Source organism: Dioszegia hungarica, assembly GCF_025882075.1.
Source record: "Dioszegia hungarica strain PDD-24b-2 chromosome Unknown MKK02contig_2, whole genome shotgun sequence".
Lineage (NCBI taxonomy): Eukaryota > Fungi > Basidiomycota > Tremellomycetes > Tremellales > Bulleribasidiaceae > Dioszegia > Dioszegia hungarica.
Window position 1 is genome coordinate 1,004,525 of NW_026515766.1, and position 16,458 is coordinate 1,020,982.

Genomic DNA, 16,458 nt, shown 5'->3' on the forward strand with positions numbered 1-16,458 from the left:
GCGCGCGAACGCGCAAGATCGTAAGCTAAATCAAAGTCACGCTCGTCTCCGCCGCTGCATCATCCACGACGGGTCCCTCATCCTCAAGCTCCTTTGGCCGATCAAGAACCTGGCGATGCAAAGTATCGACCAGGCTTTGCCCTTTACGGACGTAGCAGAGCAATGCGGGATTGGCGTCGTCACCTGTTCGATCTTGCAGCACCTCGGATGATGGTACTTCGGTGACCGTCTCATCGTTGTACTTGAAGAATTTCTCGGCTGCGACTATCAGCTGTATACCTCCAGCATCAGCTAGAAGACGTACGGTGATCAGGTAGATGTGCTTGGTAGGTCCAGTAATGCCCAGCTCCGCTAGTCTTGCCTGACCGATCAGCTTACATCAACGTTCAGAAGAACGAAGCCAACTTACCCCGGTGCATGAACACCGCAACCAGCTCGTACTCCATCTCCCTCTCCTCCTTCCACACCTCGTCCAACTTCGCCTTCGTCTCGCGCAGCCCCACCTGCAACCTCTCAATTTCCTCCGAGACCCTCTTCTCCTCATTCTCCAGCGCCGTGAAGAAGTCCGGGGCCATATCCAACTCAGGCATATCCTGGATCTGCTGTAAAGCCTCACGGACGTGCTTGAATGTAGATGGCATCGAGAGGGGCTTGCGATCGCGCAGCTGATGTAGGCGAGAGCGAGTGTCGGTCATGGTTCGTGTGAGGAGGATGGAGGCGTCACGTTTCTCGGGGTTGGCAGTGGCGAGGAAGCGGTCCATTTGGAGGGTCTGCCCAAAGGGGATGTGGGTGTTGGTTTTACGTTCCCGGCCGGTGGCGATGTCGTATTGAGAGCGCTAGATATCAGCTTGGTTCCTAGCAGATCAACGTATCACTCACCCTCATTTGGATATACAGCATGGGCGGGAACTGATCCATCAAGTCCATGATGTACCCCTTCTTCCCCTCGTACTCGATCTCGCTCCCCTTCAGATACAGCTCGCCCAGACAGTCATACAGATCCTTGCCTTCCTCCTCTACCCCGATGATAGGGTGGACAAAGACCGACTCGACTGGCGCCTGACCCTCGGAGTTACCCTCGGCCGATTTGAAGAACATCTGCTGCTTGTACTTGCACGAGAAGAGTCTAAATATCAGCTTGACCCCTCTTCTCCTGAGAAAACGGAGCTCACCCTGATATGAGATTTTGCGCCGGCGCTTCGCCCTCAGCCGCTCCTGGGTCGAACGCAAGCTCCAGCTGACTCAGCACATTGATGAGCACCTCAGCTGAATCCTGCTGCAGCCCGAATCGCAGGCCCGAGGCTAGTGTCGAGTCGCGCCGTCCTGGTCGGGCAGGTAGAGGAGGGGGTACGGAAGGGGCATCATACATGACGACGTCCTCATCTGCGGGTGGTGGAGGATCGTCGACAGTTGGTGCAGGTGGTGGTGGCGGGAAGGGAGTTACGGTAGACTGGTCTCCAATTCTTTCGTCAACGGGGACGAGGGAGAGATCCGCTAGATCAGGAGCTGTCGACGGCGAGCTGGAGCGAACCATCTCGTATCCCTCTGATATTGCATCGTGATCCACGGAGATTAGGTCAGGACCTTCTGACTTGCGCCTCGCTCGCTCAGCGGGCGAAGTGTCCGAGAAGGAGTCCCGGTCCTGGCTTTGCCGCTTTCCGAGTATCGTACGAGTATGCTCTGCGAATGGGTCGCTGTCGTCCATAGACTGGTTCCATGGCACGTCAACGATATCGGGCGTGTAAGGCCGAGATGGGGTTGGCGTGGCCACGCGGGTGGAGGAGGGGGAAGGGATGTCGGGGATGGAGTCGAGAGTAGGGAAGGCAGACGCAGTGGTGGTCGGGCCGACTATGGCGTCTACCTCTGGGCGAGTGATGGCGAGGTAGGCGAGCTCTTCATCTGGCCGAACGGCTGATTGCTCCGACTTGTATAGCTGAAGGAAGAGGAGGCGAAGCTGGCGCACGACTGACGCTGTCAGCTATTTTTGCCCTGCATAAATGTATCCGCGAACTTACATCGCCGGGATCTTTCCGCTTCGGCCTTGCGAGGCATGAAGTCCAGAGGATCCTGCTCAAAGTTCATCACGGCATCGCGGAGGGGCGTGATCGAGTATAGGTACTGCAGAATGGAGTTGAGATAACTAGATATCAGCTAGACTCCAGGTAGCGAACCGAGGGATCAGACCGACCAAGTGTTTCTGATATATCAGTTGCGATTCTTTGGAAAGGTAAAATCAGACTCACCCGATATTTTGCAGGCCAACCGGTATATCCTGCCTTGGCGGCGGAGCTACCACTGGCGCAAGTCAGCTTGATCTCTACTGTGAGGAAACATACGAAGCTCACCCATTGCACCTGTCTCCAAAAAGGTCTTGATACCCGGCCGTTCTTCGCCCTGAGCTGACGCAATTATGGAGAGACATGTTCGGTAGTGGTCTTTCTTGCCAGGGAAGTCGCCGACCTAGCTAGTCAGTCCGAGCTACCAGCCAAAAACACTGATACTTACAGCCATCTCATATTGCCTGTCGAATCAGCCGAGGCTCGTTGAGACTGTTGCAGCAGACTTACATGATCAGTCCATCATCGACAGCGTCCCTTGGTGCGCCAAGCGCATTATACGCATCATCCACCGACATGACCGTCTGCCCCCTTTCGCCCATCAGCCGCATCTCGTCAGACCCCCTAGCCTGCCCAATCAACGCCAGCGCCCGACTGAGGACACCTCGATCGGCCAGACTGTACGCCTTCTGAGTCGCCGCCTTGTGCAGGTCGTAGATGTGCGAGTCGGGTGCTTCCTCCGCGGATACAGATATCAGTTCGGCGTACTCGTTGTTGTAGCCAATAGCATTGTAGGCGGCGGCGACATCATCTGGAAGATCAGCTATGTAAGACACGTGGAAGATGTAAAGCTAACCCGAAGTGTATTTGCCCAACGAGCGCTCCACTACCAGCTTCATCTGAAGACTCTCCTTCCCGGTGACCTGCTGATCCGAGATGATCTGAAGTGCACCGAGGTACTTGGAGGTATTCCGCGAGTCGCACGATATCTGGAGGTCGTACGCCTTGTCGACAGTCCCGGAGACATCTTGGTAAGAGACTCCGAGGAGATGGCAAGATTCCCGGGCTGCCGCGGGATAGCCGTTCAGCACTAGGGATCAGCTTGTGCCGCACTGAAAGACGCACTTTTTGGATAAGCCTTGATGTTGATCTCAGGCAGAGAGTCCTCGAGGGTCTTGACCGTGACGCAGCTCATGCCGGACGTGAACGTTCCTGCTAGTCAGCTTGGTCGACCAAGTACTCCTGTACATACCTTGACGATGACAATAGGAAGTGAGGAACGCCTGCATCTCTAGCCAGACACGCATCATGTACCGGTCCATCTGCTGAACATCCGAAGCGGTGATGTGCTCTCCTTTCGAGTATGGTCCGACTCGGAGATGTTCGGTCTCTTGTCGACACCCAAAGCCGACATGATACAGCATCACAGAACTAAGAAGATCAGCTGTGCACCCGTGGATGAGCGAAATAAACCCACATGGCTTCCGACATGCCCAAACATTGTTGGAATCGACGATTGTCCAGCTTGATCCAGCCCCGCTGACCCTTGAAGAGAGCGTTACTGAGTAGCCTGGATCATCAGCATTTCTCGACCAAATGAAGATAAAATTCACAAGATGAGCATGTTCCAGGCATCCGCTACGCTCTGTTTTCCCTCAATGCCGGGACCAGGATTGGCACATTTTTCTGACGAAAAGGCCAACGCGAGCGCTTTTGGCAGTTGTCCTGGAATCAGGTCATCGACCTGAATCCACCAGTCTGACGAGCAGCTGACAAATAGCCGAGATGGCTGGGTGGGTACGTCAAAGGACTCCCAGGCCGGATCGATGAGAGACGCCATCTCGAGATGAGGAAAGGCGTTGTCGTCGACGTGGTCATTTGGGATACGATCCAGCCGTTTTTCGCGGGTGGGGTAGAGGAGGGTCTGGAATTCATGTAAATGGTGTTCCGTGGGGTCGGCGAAAGGTATAGCGCTTTTGAGATCTTTGAGCCGGGCGTACTCGGCGTGGCGCTTGGACCGCGCAGCCGGTATATCGTCGACGGAGGTGATACCGGGATATGTCAGTCCCTCCGAGATCCCACTCTGGATGATCGCCTCCCACTGCTCCATATCGTCCACCTCCGGCAGATCCCCGTGCCTCGCCACAATCCTGATCCATCCCCAGCAGGTACCGCAAAAGTACCAATCCCCATACCCCTCTTCTCCGCCTGGGCATGCATCCCATACGTCCGCCTGCGTACATATACGCTCGTAATCCGGTAATGACGGTTCTATAGCGGGTTTTGTAGCGGTGAGTGGGGAGGTAGGGATATCGGTGGGGGTTTGGGTGGTTGGGTCCTCTGAGGGTGGAGGTTGAGGTTTCTTGGCTGGTGGTTGGGGTAGTTCGGTGATGTGGGGTTGAATGAGCTCATGTCCGTGGACCAGCTGAAGCCATCGCCGAGGCAGGACCCCCGGCCCAATCTGCGGTCTCTCCATCCTCGACGGCCCCTCGTCCAAGTCCATCCGATCGTCCGGATATCCCCGCACGCTGGACTGCCAATGACTGATACCGGCCGTATCCGGTAGGTCATGGACATTCCGTAGGGGCGAGACAGGCATGATGAAGTCATCATCCTCCATATATCCCTCGACTACGCCAGGAACATACCCCGGCGGATGTTCCTCCTCCGGCTCGATGACAGCTTCTGGAGGGCGGTATGGAGCATGTGGTGTGTCCGTTTCCGTGTCGTCAATGAGTTTGGCGTCTTGCGTAGGTGCATCATGGATGTCCATGCCGAGGATGGAGGCCTGCGCCTTGGGCGTTTTGGACGAAGTGTAGACGCTCGTACGTGATGATCCGGGCCGGTCCCTGTCGTCCCGATCAACGTTCTGAGACAGCGGGGGCAGAGGGGTAGCCAGCTCTGAGTTCGAGCGGGATGGAGGGGACCGCGGACCGAGGGGCTTTGCCTTGCTGGGTTTGGTAGGGGACCCGCTGGGACCGGACGAGGCGAGGTGGGCATTGGAGTAGGTGGAATTCATGGATGCCGACTTTGAGGGAGAGCGAGATGGCGAGCGAGGTCCGACAGGCTGAGGGGGTACGTCCTGCGTCATACTGCGGGGTCAGCCTCAGCTCTGCGGTATGCCATCATTGGGAAGGCAATGAAGGGCTCGTATGATCAAGCCAAGCGGACTGACCTGGCTGTAGCTCCTGAGCTGATCCCAGTCCCCACTCGTTCTAATGCCCAGATGTCAGGCTATATAGCTGTACCGCTGTTGTATATGAGCAGACTGACGATACTATCTACTTCGCTGCCTGATTGTGAGTTATCATCGCCTCGAAGACCTCCACCGCCGTCAGGTCCGAAGCAGCGGGACCAAATCTGGCTCTGCTTCTCAACCTCGCTCAACCCTTGTCCATCTTGCATACATACCATATACTATACTACCTATACCACCAATCCAAAGCGCATACCAGCGGAGAGTATAGCTTAACCACTTCTAGATCGACACACTCGAAAAAAAATCAAATCTGGAGCAGCAAAAATGGCAAAACGAGGGGCGGAAGAGCAAATTACCAAAGATGGGCGGGATGACAGCGATGAGGAGAACGAGGAAGATGTGAGTTCAAAGCCTTCAGACCTCCAGGGACGCAGCTGATGTGGTAGCCTGGGGTCCGTACTCAGCCATTGGCGCCTGTAGAAGGCCGACAGTGGGTCTGATCTTCAGTACTTGCCCGCACTAGCTGATCGTCCTCAGGGTCAGACCGATGCCAAAGCGAAAGGGTCTGGGGAATGGAGCACCATCGGTGAGTGCTACCTGCCATATAAGATGGCGGAGCTGACTCTCAGGCACCTGGACCAATAGCCCCTGCCGCAAAGTCCGCCTTCTCTGGCTTCTCATTTGGGGCTCCAGCTGCCGCAATACCGAGTGCTCCCGGCGCCGGCCGACCTGCTCTCTTCGGCTTCGGTGCGCCTGCTGCTGCTCCTGCTGATGCATCCGCATCCGCCGCCCCTCCGAAGCCATTCGCGGGCTTCTCCTTCGGACCGGCAGCGCCTTCAGCGCCTCAGTCCGACGCCTTTTCGCCTACACCATTCAGCTTTGGTTCACCCATCGATATCGCGGGCGCTAAGGCTGCAGCAGCAGCACCGCTTTCTGTAGCACCCGCACCTCCCTCTGCCTCTGGTCCCGCATCGTCGACGAACGGAGCTCCAACAAACCCCTTCGGAAACTTCGGATCGGCGGCGCCCAAAGAACCTGCACCACCGGCAGAAGGCGAGGTATCTTACTACACCGCTTTGCGCGGACTCAACACCGCGATCTCCTCGTTCTTGGCTACATCCATCCGGGACGATCCCTTCCTGGACCTCAGGCAAATTCTGCCCAGTCTCGCCAGGCAATACGAGAAACACCTCGGCACCGCGGCGAAGAGCGCGGAATGGCGGCCTCTAGCATTGAACGCTCCGGTCACCATGGGGATCAAGTTCTCTGAGCCAGCGTCAGCGCCCGCCAAGATGCCGGTCCCACCAGCAACGATCTCCTGGAAGCTTCCGGCAGCCACATCCTCGCAGCCACCCGCGAGCGGTGGCTTCATCCCCACACTCCCCGCTGGCGCGTCTAGCACCCCTTCCCACCCCTTCGCCAACTTTGGCAAGCCGGCCGCTACTGCCACTCCTACCGCACCGGTCAAGGCTCCCGAGCCACCAAAGGCGAAGCCCTCGGCCGAGGTTAGCCAAGTCGTGCAGGACGTTCTCGCTGAGAAGCCGCAACCCATCCCGGCCGCACCACCCTCCAATCCCTTCTCATTCGGCTCTCCGTCCGCAGCGGCCCCCACACCCCCGGCGTCAGACACAAAGAAGCCCGCACCTCTCTTCTCGTTCGCCCCATCCGGTCCTATCCACCCCACCACCCCCGACAGCAAAACCTTTACTCCCTCCAAATCCGTCGAAGAGGCGTCACCTGCCCGTTTAGGCAAATTCGGTCCGGGTGGAAGTCAGCCGCAGCTTAGCTTTGGCGGGGCCAAAGCTAGTCCTGCGGCGGCCAGCGCTGCCACCGCTTCCAGCAAGCCATCCTCATTCGGCTTTGGCGCAGCTACCGGTGGGTCAGCTGCCCCTGCTTCGTCCAGCGCAGGGACCGGCTTCGGCTTTGGCTTCGGTGCCACACCGGCCGCACCTAGCCAGCCTGCTCCTTCATCGAGCTTCTCCTTCAACGCTGCCCCCGCTGCCCCCGCCGCACCAGCCGCACCATCATCGTCTACCTTCTCATTTGGCACTCCCGCTGCTCCTCCCGCTTCGGCCGGCTTCTCCTTTGGCGCCAAACCCGCCGAACCGCTCAAGGCCACTTCCTCCTTCTCCTTCGGGTCAGCCGCCACCTCCACTCCCGCATCCTCCAGCACGCCCGCAACGGGCTTTTCTTTCCAGCCATTCACCGCCACCTCCATGTCGGCCAACCCCTCGTCCGGATCTACCGGGTCCGCGCCGACCAACACTGAGGAGGGCGGAGATGACGCACCACTGGCGTCAGGCGAACCGAGCCTCAATCTCGCAGCGAGCGGAGGAAAGGGGGAGGAGAATGAAGATACGGTGTTTGAGCAGCGAGCGAAGTTGTCCAGGCTGGTGGATGGGGCGTGGAAGGCGACGGGACTCGGAGTGTTCAGAATGAAGAAGGCGAAAGAGAACGGAAAGAGGCGATTGTTGATGCGGACGGACCCAGGAGGAAATGTTATCTTGGTAAGTCAAGTACCAGAGCGTGCAGGGAGAAACGCTGATCTTGCAGAATATGGCCGTTACCACATCCCTGAACCCGACGGTCGAAGGGAAAAGGGTCCAATTCTTGGGCTTTGATCATGATGGAAAGGCGGCGAGCTATCTGCTTCTGGTCAAGACTGCAGAGTTGGCGAATCAGGTGGCGGAGAATATCAAGAAGGAGGTCGAGGAGGTCAAGAAGGGATAATCTGCCTAATAAAGCTTGGGTGCGACCATGTAGCCTGCTATTTTCTGATCTTACAAGCTGCTGATGTACCACTCAGAGGATTTGCATCACTCCAGTCACTGAATGCCCTTCGGCTCCAGCCTTCGATGAGGCCTTGCCGGTCTCCAACCCCTTCCGCAATCATGTGTCTTTCCTATCCTGACCCTCCCGGTACGCCCTACTCAATGTCATCCATGATGTCTGGCTGATCAGCTTGTGTATTTTTGGCGGAATGAGACGAGCCGACTGACACTTTCCCAGATCGGAGCCGCTCCACCCGCACGCCTCGCACATCGGGGCTTCATGGATATCGAGAATCTCGAGGTTGTCCTGCACGCGCAGATCGCTCGGCAGGTCGCGGGTGGCCCGATTGGTCATGAAATATGCTGACAGTGTCCCTGACCGACTCCGTCAGAGATTGGAGCACGCTGTCGGTGACGCGCAGGAAGGTATCTTCCGGAAGGAATGGAGAGTAGAATCCGCCGGTGATGTTCCAGTCCGGGACATCACGGCGTGCATCCTCCCCCGCTAACCGGACCCGTTCGACTATGCACTCGTGGGCGGCGTCCAGGAGCCATGATGACACGAGGGTGCCAAGCGACCTCGCTTCTGGCGGGAGTGTGTGGGAATACCAGCGGCTCCGCATCCCCAGGAACATCTGCGGGGGATCTGAATCGAGCAGTGAGGTATGAGTCGCGATGGTGGGGCGATTGGCGTCCTTGTCGCACGTCGGCGATTGGCGTCCTTGTCGCACGTCAATCGCCTCAAGTTGTGCCCGCCGAACGACAGTGGACCGGTCCCGGTAACGCAGTAGTGTTTGATCGACGGGGAATGAGCGACAAAGTTGAGCAGGGCCGTCTGCGCCGTCCGATAGAAATCCCAGAGCGCCTGCTGGGAGAGACTTCCGCTTCTCTGCCCTTCCTCCGCCTCCTCATCTTGCCCGAAGATCGCCCCGATGCTCAATGTCTCGAGTGACATAAAGATCGGCTTGGGGCGATCTCCTTCCATGATCTCCCCCCATGCCCATTCAAGCTGTACCGCCTCCCTCAGACTCTTTCGCACCGCCTTTATCGACACCTCGTGATCCCAGGGTGTCGCCAGCCGTCCCCGCAATTCCGCCTCCATCTCGGCAACCCTACTATCCACCCCTTCCACGAAGGTACCGCTTGGGGCGAGACCGTCCCGCTTGTCCGAGTACTCCAGGTATAGGTGCTTTATGCGGTCGAAGAGTTCGCGCTTGGGGGTGAGGCCTGGAACAGGCGGATCATTGACGCCGCGCACAAGTAGTGGTAGGGAGTCCGCGATAATGATGGGGCCGTACAGCAGGGTAGAAGCTAGACTGTACATGTCCTGCTCCAGTCAGCTCGAGCTCATGCTGGATCATGGAGTGTAGCACGCACCCTGTTCACGCGCATACAAGCAGCTAAAGTTGCCTGGCGGGACGCAGATCTTTGCGGGGGAGGGGAAGCATGGGGTCGTGGGTTCGAATTTTGGGCGAAAAGCAAGACTTCCAGCAGAATTTCCTTTGGAAGCTGCGTCATGGCGCAGTCAGAAGCTGATGTAGTCGAGTGAAGACCGGCGAGGGACAAGCTCGCAAGGTGGACGTTGTGATGAGTGAGTGAGTGAGTGAAAGGCTAGAGATGCTTGATGCAGGCGAGGTAGCTACATATTACCGTAGCTCGGAGGTCCGTGCGTTCGCCTTTCATGCAGTGGAGGGCTCAAGCGTCCCAGCGCTCAGCTTTGGGCTCGGCGATGGAGACTTGGAGCGCTTCTGCTCTCAGCGCTCTGACCGATGACAAGACATATGCGTGCTCCTAGCCATACTTTTGCATACTGAGCCCGAGATGTCCGCTTTCGATGATAGATATTAAAATTGTTTGTTGTGAGGACTCATCAAGCCGGCGCGGCACACCTCCCGCCGCCATGTTGTGACACAGTACTGCTCGACATCAGCTGGATTTCAACTACGAGCTCCGTCCAGAGTGATGGAACTCACCAGTCAAGGCCTCCCAATCAACATACAGCTGTCACGGGAACCGGTGGGCGTTGTCGATCAGATACCGCGTCCACCCAACCGGGCGGCGCGCAGTTTCCCCACTCCACCCGCACGCCGCACACCTCGCGTCCAGCAGCGTCTTCATCTCCCACCTATCCTGCACCTCCATCCCTTCCGGCAATCCCTCCTTGCCAGCCGCTAAGATCTCGTCGATCAGTCCCTGCTCATACTTCGCACTTTCCCCCCACTTGATCTTCTGCGCCTCCCTTTCCGGATCCGCCTCCGCTTCGGGAATGCCCAGATACAGTCCGCCAGTGATGGTCCAGGCGGGAGAATCGCTGGGTAGCTGGGCGGTATACTTGGGATCGGACGCGTGCTGGCGCCGCATGTCGAGGAGGTTGCGGACGTGCTGCCGAGTGTCGGAACTGGCTTCGTCGTCTTGCGAGCCGTCAAGCCAGTCATCGTAGGTATGAACGATCCAGCTCGTCCGGCGACCGATACAGCACGGCCGTAGCTCCGGACTCTGGATGGACGAATGAGTGCTGATACTGTACTCCACGCCGGGCGGACCCTGCCGGCAGGGAAAGAAGAGAGTGTCGTCGTCCCAGCTCAACAGGCCTGGCGTCTGGCAGACCCGCTGCAGTGACAGACACTCTTGAGCGAAGCGCAGTACAGCCTCCTGGCAATCCCCCAGGAGCGATCCCCACTTCACACTGTAATCCGCCTTGGGCCAAGAGACGCCCCTTTGTAAGCCCGTCATACCCCCTGTCGAAAAGGTTCGGAGTTTGGGGAAGACCTCGTTGACGCGGTCCGGCAGGATGGTCTCCCACGCCCGCAAGATCCCCTCCGCCTCCCTTATCCGCAAGATAACGTCCCGGAGATCAGGCGTATCGATGACATCTTCCTTTTCCGCGAGATGTCCCGCGACTTCCTCTGGTGAGACCGACAGCCGGTCGCCCGCTCCGTGCGAAAAATCCAGGAAGAGTCGCTCCGTTCGGTTGAGAAGTTGAAGCTTTGAGTATACACCACCGACGCCGGGATTGAACACGCCGCTGAGGAAAGCCGGTAGGGAGCGAACTGCGGGAGTTTTGTATAGAAGAGGACCAGCTATATCGTGCATCGTCTATATCTGTCAGCTATCGGGTTCATCGACCCAACATATCACTTACTTTGCTCACTCTCAAGCATGCGTAAAGACTACTCTGACGTGCAGCGCAATCTGTCTTGATCCAATCCGGGGAATGTGTGATGGGGGGCCCGCTGAGATAGGTGAGTACCTCCTCCCAGGTCTCCGGACTGAGAGGTGGGCAGAGGGGCTTGTCGTGCAACGACATGGCTGCTGAGAGGGAGGAGAGGGAAGAGAAGAGACAAGCCAACAGGGGCCAAGCCACCCAGGGCCCACTGACTGCGGAGATGTCAAGCTGTATCTCCGCCAACTCCACATTCCTCATGCCGGCAAGTCGCGTCGGAGAAAGTGAACGCGACGCACGATCTTCTAGCTTCCTCACTGCACTTCGTCTCGCTTCTGTGCGATCAACATGAGCACGGCCCCTCCTGCCAAGCGCGCTCGAATCCTCAACTTCACCCAAACATCCTCCTCCACCATACCTCCTCGCCAGATTCCCGTCCCCGCCAACTGCGAGATCGCCGCACTCACCGCTCCTGCATGTCGCACCCTCATCATCGCCATGCTGGCTGCCCACCCCTCCCTCGCAGGTCTCGCGCGCGCCCACATACAAGCGGCCAAAGATGCGCCCCCCAAGCCCAAGGCTCGCCCCTCCGCAAACGAGCTCTACAAGCGCGTCGCAAAACACTTCGATAAACAATATTACTACCTGTCGGCGGAGGAGCAGGGGATCGCGGCGGTGAAGATAGAGAGCTCAATCTACGCGGCTGTCGATGGCATCGTAGATGGCACAGTCGCTAGAGGAACGTACGAGGCGCGTACTCGGGCATTTGATGCGTTGTGGGACATAGCGTGGGTTGGGACATAGCGTGGGTTGGGACATAGCGTGGGTGGTGGTGCAGAGCGGAGAGGATGGCATCATTTCGTTCATCATCGAGCATGGTTGCATCGAGGCGGTAGCGCGGGAGATGTCGGTGATAGGGAGGATTATGATGGATAGAGGGGAGGTGAAGCGCAACAATGACGAGAATATCGGTACAATGTTGAACGGCACGGAGCGATTAAGTATAGCATATCGAGAGAAGGAGGATTGTCTTGTATTTAAAGATGTCGTAGCTGTGCTCGGAGGTCAGATCAGAAGAGATTCGGAGGAGGACGCGGACGAGGATAATAATGAAGGGCAGTCAGGCGTAGAGTAGTCTATGCAGCGGGGATGGATAGAGAGTTTCTCGCTCAATGCACCCTTGTTCTTTGGCACCGTGTGAGTTGAGCTCAGCGATTCTGGACCCATGACTGTTCGGGACTTCTCCCTGGATGCATGCAGGTCAGAGACTAGGCGAGCAATCCAACAGCGCGTCCGAATTTATCCCTGTTATCGTCAGCTCACGACCACACAGCGAGAAGGCATCATCACTCACGCCAGCACGCTTTCTTCCCAGCGGTTTCGGGACTTTGCTGGACGTCGGCAACGAGTTGTGAAAGTCGACATTGGCTTGGACATGGTCATCCCATCCCGGCGGCCGCCTTGCTCCATCTCCTTCCCCACTCCAGCTACATGCGGAACACTTGGCCTCGGGAAGCGACTTGACTTCCCAGAGATCCCGCACCACCATGCCCCTGGGCAGGTCTGTTCCCCCCACCCGCACCAATTCCGCCACTGAAGCATTGAGTTTCGCCGCGCCCGCCAAGCACGCTTTGGTGGCCTCCTCCCGTGTCTTCCGGCCGTAGGTCTCCGGTACGCCCACGTATAGACCGCCGAGGATACTCCAGTGGGAGACGACCGGGTCTTCCTCGGGCTCTAGATCTTCCAGCAGATCGAAGCGATCAACAAGATGTTGACCTATCACTTCTATCGCCTTTTCGCCCACATACTGCTCAATGCCGCTCTGGTACATGTCGTCGTTGCTGTGGAGGATCCAGCGCGTGGGTGTGCTGAAGCAGGTAGGGTAGAGAGCGGGAAGCCCGTAGACCGTGGAGTGGGTCGTAATGGTGAGCCGGCCAGTGCTCTCGCCGCGAAAGGCTGTGACCGAGAAGGGACCGTCACCGCTTTGACAGAAGCTGGCGAGATTGGGCAGCGACACGATGAAGTCATGTAGCGTATATTGGCAGGCCCGCACGAAGGCGCTCCAGGCTTCCGAGGCCGTTGTATTGGGCCACTGGATTGAGGTTATGTGCGTACCGCGGAGAGCACCGATTGAGAGGGTGTGGAGCTTGGGGAAGACGTGAGCCCCTGGGATTGACATGTCGAGGACGATCCGCAAAGCCCGATGGACTCCCTCCGCCTCTTCCATGCGCCGTACCTCCCCGATTGTCCAGTCCATAGAGGTGGCGTCACTTGAGGACGAGCGAGCAATGCACGCCCGGCGCACCTCGGCCTCGTCGACCTCAACGCTGTGGTCTTCCTCCTCGAGGAAATCGAGGAAGAGCCTCTCCACTCGGCCGAGGAGGGAGAGCTTGGAGTCGAGACCGTTGACAGGCACCGCGTTTATACCCACTACGAATAGGGGGAGGGACCGGACGGCAGGATACCGATAGAGGAAGGGGGATGAGAGCTTGCTGAATGTCTGCATTATCAGCTCGAGACTCTATGTTGTTACTACGACCAGTAGGGATCATCTCACCTTCGACGTCCGTACAAGAGCAGCCAATGCAGATTGACAGCTAGGTCGAGCAGGCTCCGTCCAGCATGGCCTGTGAGCGACAGGCAGTTCGCAGAGATTGGAGAAGATGAGTGTGAGAAGTTCGAGTGGCAGCGAGCGGCCATACTGGCTGCTGTAATCCGTTCCAGGTTGCGGCAGTGACGATATCATCGCTGCAGCAAAGATGATGGAGGTGTTTGAGGGAGAGGTGATCTCTTGGTAACCCGAACTCAGCTTGCAGGAAGATTTGCATGGGGATGGTTCCGACGGAGTCAGTGGAACTCAAAGCCCCCGCATACCTCACTGCCTAGACACGCTCGCTGTGAAGGGAGCATGCTCCGCCTGTAGCTGCCGGACGTTATCACCGCGGGAGGACGAGGCTCGGTATACAAGTGCATTTATATATAATCGTCGAACTCAGCTTAAAACAAAAGATAAAGTATCAAAGTCGTACCGCGCTCTTCGCCTTCCCGATCTAGGGTCCCGTTGCCCCCTACGCTTCCCGATTGCACCGTGTCGGGGTTCTCTACGCTTATTCCAGCCGACGTGAGTGAGGAGGGATGTAGTGTGTGCAGGAGGTATGTCGAGGTCGTTGAATCGCGGACGCAATAGCAAAATCCAGAGTTGTCCGATTCTCACCGTCCTGCGGATCAGCTGCGGTTGAGGTACACAACTTGAGTACGACATACCTATATCTCCAGGTGACCATCCGCACGACCCGCATTCGTCCGCATCGAACAACCGACGGAAGACGAGCTTATCTCCAGCCCGAGTCAATCCGCCTTCCCCACCCGGCTTGCTGATCAGATCCCACAGCTCCTTCTCGATTTCTCGCGCTGTCTGCCGCCACTTCTCTTTGCCCTCGTCGCTAAGCTCAGCAGGCTTGTGCGTAGACCGCAACTGCGCAAAGACCTGAAGGTGGAGGGGGCGTGTGGGGTTGAGTGAAGCCTTGGCCGCCCGGTCACGGACCCTCCATACCCTGAGGACGACACGGCGAACAGCTTCGTACGTGCTAGGCTGAGCCCCGCTCTCGTCCAGACGATGGTGGTAGATCGTACTTTCTCCGCCGAGCCGCAGGGTCTGATTTGGGGAACGCACCGGGTCCCCGTGGGTAGCCACGCCGAGGCGGGCCAAGCTTTCATGTGTGCGTTTGGGGGGATACCGCTGGTCGCTCAAGAATAGAGGTCCCCAGGTGGTATGGCAAAAGTGCTCGAGACCGGCGTGGGTGGCGACAAAGTCGAATAGCGCAGTCTGTGCTCGGTCATTCAGGAGCTGAATCTGGGGAAACGGAGCGGCGGAGTACCAGTGTGGACCGCGAGGAAGGTATGTTTCGGTCGAGAGTGTGCGAAGAGACCGCAGTAATGTTGGCCGCAGCTGGATGACGTCCCAGGCAGCCGCCAGTCCTTCCGCCTGCTCCCTCGCCTGTAGCTGCGACCACATCTCACGATTGGTCACGTGCGAGGGCTTGTCGAGCGTATCCTTCCGCCCCATAATCCTCTCCCGTCTATCGTTTGGTGTAGTATCTGCCTTCAGAGATATCTCGGCGTATTCGATAGATAGCCGTGCCGATTGAGCTCCGCTTTCGACGTGGTATCTGGAGTAGGATGATTGTTCGCCCCGGTGACGAGGTCACGAAGCGAGTCGACGATGATTGAGTGGTACAGGAGGGGAGCTGCAGTGTTGTAGAATTGCTACCCCGTCAGCTACTACGATCTCATGCTTTCAGAAAAGGACATACCTTGTCTACGCGAAGACACGAGCAAAGATCTGGTTGGCGAATGGACGACCTGATATTATTGCGGGAATGGGGGATAGGTGCCGGCCGAAGTAGCAGGGCTATGATCATGCTCCAGATCTCTGGCGGTAGCGACGATGAAGAGAACATATTCCAAATACGCCAATGAGCAGGAGAAAGGTCGATGTCAGAATCAGGATCGAAGCTCGAGGAGCTGTTGGTCGCGGAGCAGAAGCAAGTTGCCTAATCGGGTAATTCAAAGGCGTTTCGGGTCGCCCCTCTCATAGTCTCCTCCTGAGGTCGTTCTCACGATCTAGCGAGATGCCACTGGTCAAGCAAGTCTGCAAAATGTTCGTAAATCAAACTATATCAATGATCTTCTATAATTAAGTAAGTATACTCGAAGCTAGATATATCGTTGAAATCACATGCTCCCCCCCCCGCACAGCTCCCAGCGCAAGCCTTAACGTTTCCCCCATCCCCGTCTCAGATCCTCCATCTCGCCGAGATCACCGTCACTTCAGATCCACCTCGCTAATGCCGGAGATTGCGTATGGACGAGCTGGGCGAGAGGTGAGGCTCAGAGCGGGGCACAGAGGACAAGTCTCGCCATGATCATCCCGATGGATGATACGCTGGAAGCTTCGTCAGCTACTGCCCATGTCGTAAAAGCCCATAAGTACCAGGGGCTCACCTCCAGCTCCTGATATCAGGCCTGATATCCAGGAACAGGCACCGCATGGCGGAGCATCCGCCAAGATCTTGACGTCCATACGGTCAGGGAAGAACCCTCCCGGCTCGAACGTCAAGCGCCTCTCGGCCATCATGCTCCTGATCATTCTCTCAAATTCCGCCGCGGTCTCCCTCCAACTGTCAATGTCTTCCTCCCTGTATTCCCTATCGACTGCGCCGGGCTCCAGGACGTTGAGGTACAGTTCCAGGTGATGCGAGGCAACGC

At 57.5% G+C, this 16,458-nt stretch overlaps 5 protein-coding genes across 5 annotated transcripts; 1 reads left to right on the forward strand and 4 right to left on the reverse strand.

The window, feature by feature from the left end:
- Positions 1 to 25: 25 nt before the first annotated feature.
- Positions 26 to 4,830, reverse strand: MKK02DRAFT_19429 (uncharacterized protein; the record flags this gene model as incomplete). The annotated part of the gene is made up of 14 exons (XM_053086095.1): positions 26 to 258; positions 305 to 361; positions 410 to 836; positions 880 to 1,126; positions 1,173 to 1,965; positions 2,016 to 2,140; positions 2,244 to 2,295; positions 2,346 to 2,460; positions 2,506 to 2,521; positions 2,568 to 2,868; positions 2,914 to 3,147; positions 3,244 to 3,488; positions 3,535 to 3,627; positions 3,671 to 4,830. 14 exons carry the CDS (start codon positions 4,828 to 4,830, stop codon positions 26 to 28), a joined length of 4,098 nt encoding a protein of 1,365 aa, XP_052949241.1.
- A 750-nt stretch (positions 4,831 to 5,580) lies between these two features.
- On the forward strand, positions 5,581 to 7,986 carry MKK02DRAFT_39763 (uncharacterized protein; the record flags this gene model as incomplete). Its single annotated transcript, XM_053090768.1, has 5 exons — positions 5,581 to 5,655; positions 5,703 to 5,746; positions 5,794 to 5,842; positions 5,886 to 7,763; positions 7,810 to 7,986. 5 exons carry the CDS (start codon positions 5,581 to 5,583, stop codon positions 7,984 to 7,986), a joined length of 2,223 nt encoding a protein of 740 aa, XP_052949242.1.
- A 319-nt stretch (positions 7,987 to 8,305) lies between these two features.
- Positions 8,306 to 9,545, reverse strand: MKK02DRAFT_29523 (uncharacterized protein; the record flags this gene model as incomplete). The annotated part of the gene is made up of 3 exons (XM_053087841.1): positions 8,306 to 8,673; positions 8,733 to 9,354; positions 9,405 to 9,545. 3 exons carry the CDS (start codon positions 9,543 to 9,545, stop codon positions 8,306 to 8,308), a joined length of 1,131 nt encoding a protein of 376 aa, XP_052949243.1.
- Positions 9,546 to 9,897: 352 nt separating this feature from the next.
- Positions 9,898 to 12,067, reverse strand: MKK02DRAFT_29524 (uncharacterized protein; the record flags this gene model as incomplete). The annotated part of the gene is made up of 5 exons (XM_053087842.1): positions 9,898 to 9,946; positions 10,123 to 11,123; positions 11,170 to 11,636; positions 11,658 to 11,831; positions 11,938 to 12,067. 5 exons carry the CDS (start codon positions 12,065 to 12,067, stop codon positions 9,898 to 9,900), a joined length of 1,821 nt encoding a protein of 606 aa, XP_052949244.1.
- A 384-nt stretch (positions 12,068 to 12,451) lies between these two features.
- On the reverse strand, positions 12,452 to 15,256 carry MKK02DRAFT_39767 (uncharacterized protein; the record flags this gene model as incomplete). Its single annotated transcript, XM_053090769.1, has 4 exons — positions 12,452 to 12,495; positions 12,541 to 13,690; positions 13,748 to 13,980; positions 14,455 to 15,256. 4 exons carry the CDS (start codon positions 15,254 to 15,256, stop codon positions 12,452 to 12,454), a joined length of 2,229 nt encoding a protein of 742 aa, XP_052949245.1.
- Positions 15,257 to 16,458: the final 1,202 nt, after the last annotated feature.